The sequence below is a fragment of the Trichosurus vulpecula genome, chromosome 5 (assembly GCF_011100635.1).
Source record: "Trichosurus vulpecula isolate mTriVul1 chromosome 5, mTriVul1.pri, whole genome shotgun sequence".
Taxonomy (NCBI): Eukaryota; Metazoa; Chordata; class Mammalia; order Diprotodontia; family Phalangeridae; genus Trichosurus; species Trichosurus vulpecula.
This window is the reverse complement of record NC_050577.1, coordinates 225,299,783-225,311,960: the sequence shown is the minus strand read 5'-3', so window position 1 is coordinate 225,311,960 and position 12,178 is coordinate 225,299,783. Positions and strand designations below refer to the sequence as shown.

At 39.4% G+C, this 12,178-nt stretch overlaps 1 protein-coding gene across 4 annotated transcripts in view; it reads right to left on the bottom strand.

Moving 5' to 3' along the window:
- Nucleotides 1-12,178, bottom strand: part of ATP2B1 (ATPase plasma membrane Ca2+ transporting 1) — a 134,429-nt gene that overhangs the window by 32,526 nt on the left and 89,725 nt on the right. For all 4 annotated transcript variants that reach the window (XM_036761969.1, XM_036761966.1, XM_036761968.1 and 1 more), the window contains exons 4-7: nucleotides 6,171-6,425; nucleotides 5,958-6,083; nucleotides 3,343-3,483; nucleotides 1,039-1,077 (exon numbers count right to left, since the gene is read on the bottom strand). In XM_036761969.1, coding sequence (XP_036617864.1) covers nucleotides 1,039-1,077; nucleotides 3,343-3,483; nucleotides 5,958-6,083; nucleotides 6,171-6,425 — 561 coding nt within the window. The remainder of the gene's footprint in view (nucleotides 1-1,038; nucleotides 1,078-3,342; nucleotides 3,484-5,957; nucleotides 6,084-6,170; nucleotides 6,426-12,178) is intronic.

The following is a 12,178-nucleotide window of genomic DNA, read 5'->3' as shown; positions in this document are numbered from 1 at the left end:
GAAAAACAACTTGAAAGATTGCCAAACACTGTCCGAAGTAATGTGTAGCCAGTCCTCCAGAGGGCCTATGATAAAGGCTGCTACTCCCCTGCAGTCAGATTGTGCGGGACTCAAAATACATAGACTTGTGTGTGAAAATGTCCATTGTAGGAATTTAAGGGCTTTCCCTCCCTTTTTTAATTGGAGAGAGGGAGTAATAATAAATAGGGATTTCTTCAAAGAGGTCCACTGAGGCAGTTTACAAAATGTACAGAATAGACAAATATGAAAATTTCCAAAGAAATGTGTGGAATTTCTTATATCATTCTTTAAAAAGAAGTGGTATTAAGTAGAAACTCCCGGTTTCATATATAATCCTCTTCCTTGTGTTCTCCTTTGTATATAAAAAAGCTTTTTTGGTGTTTAAGTTCAGAACTTAAAAATACAATTTAAAAAATGTCTGGAAAACTCTTTGTGATTATTAGGTGTACAGAAGTGAGATTAAGATCAGAGAAACAGAATAGAGTACAAGTAAGCTTGTATTTCATGAATTTTGGATGAGTGAAATCAGCCCAAATTCTTCTAACAATGCTCAGCAGCCCTAGAGTATGAGTGGGTTACACCCAAGAAAGATGATGCATAGGCTGGGAAGGGTATATGGTCAGAGGGCAAGAAATAGGCAGGTGATGTATTAAAAGTAGCAAAGGATAGATCAGTTCAAAATTGGGTGGAGTCAAATATATAATCTTAAGGGTGAATTTACAAAAAGGTAACTATCAAAAGACATATTTACACTGATCAAGCCGTGTAGATAAATCACAAGGCTTTGGCAACAGACGCACTATTTCAAAAACCATAGCCTTTGCTGACCTAGCCATCCCCATTATTAGCAATGTGGTGGCTAAGACACACTGACTGCTGTATGTCTTGTTATAGATGCTGTTTTTGAACCCAGCAGAGGAGACGGTGGGCAGGTCAAGATTTTTTACATAAAGCGATTGCATTCCTAAAGATGACAAGGCAGCTAATTGCTGGGCAGTGTCATGCTTCTAAGTTTACCTTTGTTGCGGTTCTCAACAGTTCCATCTTGTTTCTTATCTGTAAGGGAATAAAAGGCAATTCAGCTTTTCAAAAAGTAGTATTTATAAACGCAAACTTATCAAGTGGTAGTTTAAAATTCTTCCTGCATTATCACTTTATTTGCTTTATGGCTTAGTTATGGCATTTTGCTAACAATGATTGACCTGCTTGGTTATTCTCTAGATTTGAATAATGAAAATATAAATATTCAAACATAATCTTTGGTTATCTGTAATTCCTCACACTCTGCAAGTTTTTGACATTCTATATTATTTCTTTCATATGTTATAGAAACATTCTGTACTGCATGTACACTTGAAATTCTAAAAGTCTAATTACATGGATAATTATAAAAGAGCTATAGAAGGGACTTCAGGAATCATCTAGTTCAAATTGTTCTAACTAGAGATCAGGAAACGGGCCCAGAGGTAAAGGGTCTTTTCTAAAGTCAAACACCCAGTCAAGAAAAGACCCAGGATCCCTAAATCCTAACTAGGTGCTCCTCCCACTTACCTAGACTAAGCCAACTGTAGGCTGATCAATATTTTAATTACCATAACTTTAAATGGTACAAAACCCCAATATTTTACTGCCATAGTTGATTATGTACTGACTTAACAACAACTGTAAGATTTCACTGATTCCCAGAGATGGCTAAACAATTCCAATAAAAAAATTAAATGAAATATTCCTTTTTAAAAAAATTATGAATTTAAAAAAGAGAACCTATAAGGATTTCAATATAGAAACAAGAATATCAAATAGACTATAGGAGGATGCTATCTATTCCACAGCTTGCTTTAAAAAAGCAGACAAATTCCCTGTTATTTTCAAAACAGGTTTTGCTTGCTTGTGATTCCTTAGGAAATAACTTCTGTTCTCTTCTGTGCATTATATAGAATGTTTCAATGGCTCCTTCCTTCTTTGATCAGTTTTCATTTTTGCATTCTTGAAATATAGTTACTGGCTTAACACTGAATTTGAGCAGCCACTGTTCAAGCCAAAGCTCTGAGATTTCCCCAGGAATCAAAAGGATCTCAGAGATTATGTTGTCTAATCTTATTTTACAGATGAGAAAATTCAATCTTGAGAAGCTAAACGACTTGTCAAAGGTAGCCCAGAGCCAGAATTCAAACCCAGGTTTTTATTAGCAAGGAACAAGGTGATAGGGATGTAATACAAATTAGGACAAGCTCATGCACCCATCTTTTCTTCAGCACTCTTTTTACTTATTCTCCAGCCTCAAGTCTCTCCCTGGCTCATCCTCCAAGTGGGTGCTGGAGTTACTTTTTTAAAACATGAGGCCTGACAGGTCACTCCCCTACTGAAACTCCAGTAGCTCCTGGTCACCTCAAGGATCAAATATAAACTCCCTTGTTTGCAATTGAAAGCCCTTCACCATCTGATCTAAGCCCAACCCACCATTTGACCTTTACTACTATCACTCCCATATGATCCAACTGAACTGGTCTTCTCACTGTTCCATGGCTGAAGATTCAGTCAACTATGGAGTAGTCAGATGAATAAGAGGGAAAGAGAGAGTGGTGTTATAAGAACAAAAAAGAGGAGAGGAGATTCAGAGAGAGGGTGGTCAACAGCAAAAAAAAAATGTTGCAGAGAAGTCAAGAAAGATAAAGATTGGGAAAAGGTCAATAGAGTTGGCAATTGGGAGATCACTAGTAACTTTGCAAATAGCAGCTTCACAGCTGAATGATGAAGTCTAAAGCCAAATAGCAGAGGGTAGATGAGAAGTGAGAGGAAAGGAAGTATAAGCAATGACAGCAGACAGCTTATTGGCAATGAAAAGTGAGCCTGGACAGGATGACTGCATGGGGGTGTGGGGGGGGAAGAAGATCAAGGGAAGGCTTTTTAATGGGCTAGGGAGACCCGTGGGCAAGAGGGAAGGAATCGGTAAACAGCCAAAAGACTAAAGATCAAGGAGAAAGAGGGGATGATTTGGGGGAAATGATGGAGACAGGGAGGAATGTGCTTCAGGGTTATAGAGATGTGTTGGCCTTGGTAAGAAGAGCTAAGCTTTTGGGCAAAAGATCTTTACTCTCCCCCCACCCCAACCCTGCTTTCCAAACCTCTTTCATATTAAAATGTTCAGTGGGTCCTTCTTCAGTTCTATATTCAAAAGAAAGTACTGTGCACTTTATAGAATATAAATATTAAAAGGGCAATTTTGCTATATCAATTTTAATAGTAAATCCAGCTCCCATAACCATTTTCAAATATAAACTAATTTTTATTTTTTTAAAGGAATCAAATTCCGGTATTTACTTTTCTTTTCTTTTTTCTTTTCATCTTTCTTTTCTTCTTCTTCACCTCCAGCCCCAAGTAAGGTAAAAATAATTCCAGTTTGGGAGTTCACACCCACAGCAGTAACTACCATTCTTCCAGAGCCTTCCATCACATGGGTACCTGCAACAACATAAAATCTAGTTTCTTCATTGTAAACTTGATGCTATTAAATAACAACTGTTAAACTATCATTTTACTAAAAATGAAGAAAATGTAATTACTAAAGATTTTCGCAGATAAGTTATCAAGATAAAGCTCTCAAATATAGGCACTTAATCTCTAAGATAAAGTTTTTATGAAACAGAAGTAAATTATTCAAAGTACTTTCAAAGCAGACATTATTTCAATGGTGATATAGTTTTCTAATTCATTAAACTTCACTTTTGTTAGACACAAAAATTAATGGTAGGCATAATACTATTTGTATAAAAGCACAAATAGGTGAATGGAAACGTTTGAATACAAACGGCTTGGCAATTTTTATAGCTTAGATGCAAGTAGCCCTGTCAATTCTAGAAGTTTGGTAAATATCCGTGGATGAGTTACATATATGTAACAAATTTCTCTTTCTCTTTCTTTTTCACGCACTCTCTCTCTCCAAAGAAAAAAAGCTGTTTTCAGGTAATAGTCATTTACTATCAAATTTCTTCATTTGCAAAATGAATGGGGAGTGATAGACTTGATACGTGGAGAGGTCTTTGATAGCTCTAAATCTGTGATTAAAGGCTCCCATTCTGACTAATCTCCTAAAAGCTCATACAGTTGATCCATCCTTCTCCCCTCTGCTGGCTGCTTTCCCTTGTCTTGAATGTTTAAATGTGCTTCTCCAAAGCAAGAAAAAAAAAAAACCACAACAAAACACCAAACCCTCTTGATCTTTCTCTCCCCACCAAGTTATCATCCTGGATCGGCCTCCCTCATTCACTGCTCAAATTTACAGAGAAGCTGCCAATTCTTCACCCGCTCCCTACTCCTCAGCCATCTGCAATCTGGCCGCAGTCCTCCCCAACCCACACAGCCAAGCAACAAGCACTCATTAAGTATCAGGCTTTGTCTGAGGCTGCTCTTACAAATTAAAAAAAAAAAAAGAAAAAGAAAAAAGAAACAATCTGTTCTCTCAAGAAGTCTACATTCTATTGAGATGCCAAAGATCTAATTCAGAGCCTCCTTATACTTAAAACTAGTATAAAATCCTCCTAAGTTCACAAACCTTCAGTGTCTCTCTCAAATTACAACTCTATACACCACACTACAATCTCCTGAATGCCATAATGTTTATTTCCCTCTTCAAAAGCCTGCTGTGGCTCTGCACTGCTGCCTCTAAGAGAACACCAAGCACTCGGTTGGGCATTTAGTACAGGTCCAACCTGGCCCCAGAGACAGTCTCAGTATACACACAAAGGCCACTCCTCAGAGCTGGAATGGATCAGTTCCACTTCTCTGCCTGGGGTTGAAAATCCTTCTGCAGAGGACACTGATAGAAGCTTCCCGAGGGAAGGAACTTTTATTGTTGTCTTTGTACCTAGTCTAACACTTAGCTTAATAAATGATTATTGAATTATCTTTTTTCCCCCAAACGCCCAACTCAAATGCCATACTTCCCTTATTCTATGATCTTGAAAGAGCTCACCTTCATTCAATTTTCTAAAGTACTTTGTATCTGTCCTTTGCATCAGATTTATTTCTATATGTTTCAACTGTTCTATTTGATGTTAAGCTGCCTTAAGGCAGAGACTGCTTAGTCTTTGTCTCCATAATCCCAGAATAAGTGTTGAATTTGCTTAATTGGATGGATTCATTTTTAGACACTCAAATACATGTCCAAAAAGTACGAAGAGATTTAAAATAGGTTAAAATTTTGTTTAGATACTTATTTTTGGACTGGGCCTATGATCAGCATAGGACAGGGCTATCCAACCTTAGGTTTTTATTGAAACAATAGACAATATATTCTGATTTGCCATTTTAGTGAGAGTTCTGTGGTAGCTTGGCTTCATTTACAAAAGCATTTATGTAAATTTTTATGCCGGTAGGCCGGCTGCATAAATCTGCACTGCAGGGTTTGCCTTTTGGACAGTCCTGGCACCCTGGTGTAGGACATTCCTCCTCACCCCACCTTGGTGCCTTGCACTGGCTGTCTCCTAGGCAGACACAATCCTTTATACTTCCTTTAAGACACAGTCCAAGCAAGCACCTCCTTCCACATCAGGCTGACCCTCCCTTTACCAACTGCTAGGAATTCCCTGTTTAACTACCCCATTATGTATATGTGGTTGCCCTGAATAGGATGGATGTTATCTCAATTCCTTCAGAGGAGTAATTGTTTTGTGTTTCATACAGGTATCCTCAATGTTGGGCCCACAGCAAACACTTAAATGTTTGTTAACTGCTTATGCAGCGTTGATCAATAACTCTTCTGCAATGGATTGTTTAAAGCTGTGCTGGGCCCTGAGAGATTAAGTGATTTGAACTTGTTTTCCTGACTCTGTGGCCAACCCTATACTCACTAGGCTATGCTGCTTTTTAAATCATGACAGTTTAACATTACTATCTTACAATTTCTAATTTATGTAGCCTTTATAAAGAACATAGACCTGATAAAAGCAAGGGATCTTTATCCAATGTCTTCTTAACATGATCAGATTCTCCAGTCAGTGAGCTTTCATCAATTTTGAGATCATTTCCTTGAATAAGTATACCATCGGCTGGCAGGAGATCACCTGTAACATCAAGCAAAGGGGTGTTCTGTAGATGAGATCGTTACCCCAAGTTCAGGGCTGAAGCACTCCCTCTCCTAGGACACTTACCATATTTCACTTGAGCAATATCCCCAACAGTAATGTCAGCTACTGGGATCTGAATGACTTGTCCGCCTCTGATGACTGTAAACTTCTGTTCTTGTTCAATTCGACTCTGCAGACCTCGAAATTGCTTCTCTTTACTCCAGTCATTGAAAGCTGTCACTAATACAACGCACACCACCGACAAAAGGATGGCAGCTCCTTCAATCCAGCCGGTTTCACCTTCGCCTTCTTCCTCCCCAACAGAAACTTCTCCACAAACTATATGGAAGGAAAATAGAGAAAGGCAAAACTAACTGGTGCCGTTACAGTGGCTATATGTTAGTTAGTAAATAAAGTGAGGCAGCTAGGGAAAGCCACAGCAGACAGAGCACCAGACCCGGACTCAGGAAGACCTGAGTTCAAATCCTGCCTCAGTTCCTAGCTGTGTGATGCAGGGCAAGTCACTTAACCTCTGTCTGCCTCAGTTTTCTCAACTGTAAAATGGGAATAACAGCACCCCCCTCCCAAGGTTGTTGTAAGGCTCAAATGAGGGAATAGTTGTAAAGTTTTTAGCACAATGCCTGGCACACTGTAAGTGCCATATAATTTTAGCTATCATTATTATAATTATTATTTTAAAGCTCTTATTATGTACAGGCATTGTGTTAATTGCTAGGTATACAAAGAGGGGCAAAAGACAGTTCTTACTCTAGGAAATAACATAAGGTGGGAGTACTTATTTGGTAGCTTGATATTCTAATCAAAATGTTTGTAAAGAAATAATTTCTGAAAATTTATTACTTTCCTATTATCTGTATAGTGTCATGAGGACACAAAAAAGGAAAGAGAAAAAGATAAATCCCAGATCTTAAAGATCGTATTTTAAATTGTAGAAACAAGATATAAGAAAAGATCATGTATATAAGGAGATCTAAAAAATGGAGCTCCTGGTAAGGAATTTCCTCTAGATTCATAGAATGTTCCCTTCTCTGCCCTGGGGCCCTGAAAGGTTCAGTGCATAACTAAGGGTCATATGGCTTGTCTGTGTCAGAGGCAAGATGTGAGCTCAGGCCTTCCAAGCCCAGCCCCCTCTATGTGACATCCAAATGCGCATACATAATGAATGGCAATAGGACTAGACCAGGGCATAGGAACCTCCGCTTAGCAGTGCTCACCCATATTAAAGAGCTAAAAGAAAAGGGTTGAGACCTGGGATTTCACTGATATACAGAACTCTCAGTTGAGAAAACTCCCTCTACCCAAGCAGGATGGCATCTTCTCTTCCAATATACAGTCATAGAGCTGCCTAGAGTTTACCTGAAGGTGCAGGGTCACACATCCAGTATTTATATACCGTGGGATTTGAACCCAGTCTTTCCTGACTGGAGGGCAGTTCTCTGTCCATAATGTCAGACTGCCTCCAAAAACTGAATGAAAGCACAATATAGACTGTATGTTACTTTAACGACTGCAGGGTTCTTTCAGCCAAGGCAGAGCATCAAGAAGGTCAAAGTCAATGCTGGGTGCAACAGACTAGTCAGGAAGGGTGAATGCCAGTGGGATTTCATAGTAAGAGCAGTCCTTGGCAAATATGGAGAGAGCAGTTTGAGTGGGGGGCGGGGGGAGGGTTTGAACAGAAGCCAAACTGCAGGTGTCTGAAGAGTGAGTGATAAGAGAGAAGCAATGCAGGGAGGAGAGGGGCAGAGAGAGAGAGAGAGAGAGAGAGAGAGAGAGAGAGAGAGAGAGAGATCGAGAGAGAGAGATCAAGAGATGGGTTTTTTTTTGTTTGTTTTAAATAGGAAAGACCTCAAAGGCATGTTTATAAAAAGAGGCACAGTCAAGGAGTAATGAAAAGGTCATGAGAAAGGCGATAAAGTGCACAGGTGAGCAGTTAGCTTTGGCAAGAAGGTCTAACCGATCCAATGGGAGGAGATGTGAAAGGAAGGTGAGAAAACTGAAGAGCACTGAGGGAATTTATTTTGGACCAGATTCCATCTCAATAAGTGTAAGGCAAAATCTCTGCTGAAATGAAGGGTAAGAGCTTAAAGAAAGATGAGAATCTATCAATAATCTCTGTGGACAATAGGACAGTCATGACAAGTTGAATAAAAGTATTATTCAATAGCAGAGTGAGGGACCATCAGAAGTTTGACAGAAGAAGTCTACCCTGGGCTCAAACACTGCTTTTTTTTTGAGTAATTTCCTCTAGCAGCATCTACCTAGTCAGAAACACATTAAATTAGGGTTTCAAGCTACATATTCACATATGCAACTCAGATCATACAACTGGATTGTCAAAAGAATGAATGTCAAATTGAATATGCTCCTGTTAACTTTGATTCTGAAGACAAAAATTACTGTAAATCTATTTTATATCAAATTGTTGTAAATTTCACCTCGGTAAACTGAGGAATTTTTACTGAATACTGAATTAGATGATCTCCCACTGGCTTGGCCGTGTAACCTTGGGCATATCAGTGAAGTGTCTGGTTTTAAGTTCCTCAACTTAAATGAACCTGTCAACACTCTACTACCAAACACACAATATTCTTATGAAAATCAAATGAGAATGCATGTCAAGTAATCTGCAAATAGCACAACTTCTTCAAGTGATGCAACTTCAACTGAGCCCTCCCTGCAGCAAGGCAATCCTTTTATTCCCAGCTAATTTATCCTCTTATGGGCAGCTAGGTAGTGCAGTGCACAGAGTCCCAGGCTTGAAGTTAGGAAGACTCATCTTTCTCAGTTTAAATCCAGACTCAGCTTCCTAGCTGTGTGACCCTGGGCAAGTCACTTAACCCTGGTTGCCTCAGTTCCTCACCTGTAAAGTGAGCTGGAGAAGGAAATGGCAAACCACTCCAGTATCTCTGCCAGGAAAACCCCCCAAAAGGGTTATATAGAGTCAGACATGACAGAAACAACTGAACAAAAAATTTACTCCCTGACTCTCCACAGAAGCTATTCAAAACCATCCTTTTCAAATGCCTTGTCCCTCTCTCAGGACCTCTTACTTTACAGAGAAAATCGATCCATTCACCCTGAGCTCCCTTTTCCCCCCCTGTTTCCATCTCAAAACCCCTTCACACATTCCCCACTCTTTTCCTTTTCCCCGGTCTCTGAAAATGCAGGGGCCCTCTTCCCTGCCAAGGTCAACTCCTCTACCTGTACCCTTGATCTCCTTTCCCATTCTGCAAGGTTACAACCCCAATATCCCATCTCTCTAACTTCAGCTTCTGCTTATCTATTGGCTCCTTTTCTATGGCCTTCAAACATGCCCAAATCTTCTCTATCCTAAATAAAAGAAAACAAAAACCCAAACCTTCACTAAATACTCTCTCTCCCTCAAACTTTCCCTCACATTTCTCTCCTCCCTTTCTCAGCCAAACTCCAAGAAAATGCATGCTTCTTGACCCCACTTCTCTCATTCACTGTTTACCTTTCTAACCTATTGCTCAATGGAAAATGATCTCATATTATCAACTATTTCTCAATTGCTAAATCTGATGATCTTTTCCTAGTCTTCAACCTTCTGGACCTCCTTGCTATATCTGACATTAATGACCCCTTGTCTTTCCTCCTGGATCCTGCTGGTTCTTCTACCTCTCAGACAGCTCCTTCTCAATCTCCTTTGTTGGTTTCTAAATGTAGGTGTTTCCCAAGGCTCTGACCTACGTATTTTCTCTATACTATCTCTCATTGTGATCTGATCAGCTCCCATGGATTTAATTATCATCCCTCTGCAGATTACTCACAGATTTATATATCCATATCAGTGTCTCCCTGAGATTCAACCCAGTACTACCAAGTGCCAACTGGATATTTCAAAAGGGATGTCCCACAGACATCTCAAGCACAGTATGTCCAAAACAGAATTCATTATCTACTCCTTTCAAACTTCTCCATTTCTGTGAAAAGGTCCACTATTCTTCCAGTTTCCCAGGTTTGTAACCTAAGTATTATATTTGACTCTAAAGTCTCCTTTGCTTTGCATATTCAATCAGTTTTCAAATGTTACCATTTCTGCCCTGATGCCCTACGACGATGTTCACGCCCTCATCACATCTCACCCAGATTATTTCAAAAACTTTCTCTGAATTGGTCTCCCTGCCTTGAGTCTCTCACCAATTCAGTCAATCCTCCACAATGCCAAGAGAGTGGTTTTCATATTCAATAAAATCCAGTGGCTCCCTATTGAGTTAACAAAAATGGAAGAGTCTTCAAAAAATGATCAAAGCTGAAAATAAGAGATTACTTCACCACATAGTTTTTCACTTCATAGTTTTCAACACAAAGAAGGAAGAAAGAAAGGAGCAGCCATGACAATTACAAAATAGCACTTAAGGTCAGAAAACACTTTAGATAATCTCATTTGACCCTCATGACAAGATCATTAGGTAGGCAAGGTATTATCTCCATTTTAAAGATGAGGAAACTGGAGCTCTGAAGTTAAAAGCCATGGTCATGTTACTTAAGGGTTGGGGTCAAATTTGAATTCTGTATCCTGTTGCCTCTTAAATAGGGCAGTTTTAGACCTCCTGAGGAAGTGTGCTGCACGGAATCTGGGTGAGAGGATGAAATGAGATGTGATGAGACTTTATCAGAATGTCTAGCCAGAGAAAAAATGATGACTTCCTGATACAAATCAGAAAGCTGGCACACAAACAGGATGTTACATTGATGGGGGATTTACATTGATGGGGGATTTCAATACCCCAAGCATCAAGCAGAAGTCTCTGCTAAAGGCATTCCTGGATAGGCCTGCTAACACTATTTTTGAAAAAAGAAAAAAGCAAAGAACCTAAACTTGGACCAAAAAAGAATTGAATTGGTAAAGTGGAAACCACACACTCACAGGAGATTTGGAGGACAATACTGGGGTAGCTTCATATCTACTTGAAGAAAGCAGATTTTCAAAAAGCTGGAGAGTAATAGGTTATGACTCCATTGTCTGAGGCTCTTAATAAAATCCCTAAATGTCCATTAAAATCCCAATCTACCTTCTAAATGAAATCTTTGTAATATTATCCCCAATTGGTAAGAATTGTGCCTTGTATTTTGCCAACATATTAACACAAAGTTATCTGTCGTCGTGTCATCCCTCCAGAAGTCAGCGACCAGGTCCTGTCTACACCTTATGTTTACCAGGACTGCCTGGAGCTCTTGCTTCCTATTTGTTATATTTAATCCAGCTCACGAAACAGACAAGAGATTCCCAAGAAAGATTCTGATAATGAAAGCGACTGAGAATTAGAAGAAAAGGGCCTGGAGCAGAGGAAGCGGCTAATGAAACCAATGTGACTGCATGGGGAAAATCGACAGAGCAGAGATTTAAAAAAAGAATTTTCAGAAGGTAAAGGGGCACAGCAGCAAGAATGAGAGAAATACTACAATCGTTCCATCGAGAAGACTAATGCTTGGTATGAATCAAGGCTTGTGAAAAATATTATGGACAATAATGAGGGTTTTTTTTTAAGTTTTTTTAAAATGGAAGTTTGGATGGGATGGGAAAATAGTAATGGATCATAAACAAGAACTACTGAACTCTTACTTGGCTTCCATCTTCTCTACTGAAGAGAATTATTCTAAAACTTGGCAGGACAGAACAGAAGAGAGGGGGGAGACAAATGAAAATCAAGCAAAGCAAAGAAATGGTAGTAAAGTAACTCCTAGGCCTCTTCCATAAGTTCTAATCACCTGTTCCCTAACAACTGCATGCCAGGATCCTCGAGCCAGAGCTTGTGCATGGAACTGTTGAAGCATTGATAACAATCTTTTGCCAAGACATGGAGAATAGGAGAAGAGTGCCAGGACTGAAGAATTTCACGTGGTTTTTCAAAAGGTAGATTCCCGAGAACTGTCAGGACAGTTAGCCTGACATTCCAGTCAAAATCCCAGGAAGGGGCTATTATAAAGATGATTTGTGAGTACTCAGAATGAGGAACATAGTCATCATTAGCAAGTGTAGGTTTGTCAATGAAGTTACCCCAGGCCAACCTAACTTCCTTTTTTGATAGGGTTACCGCTAGACCACA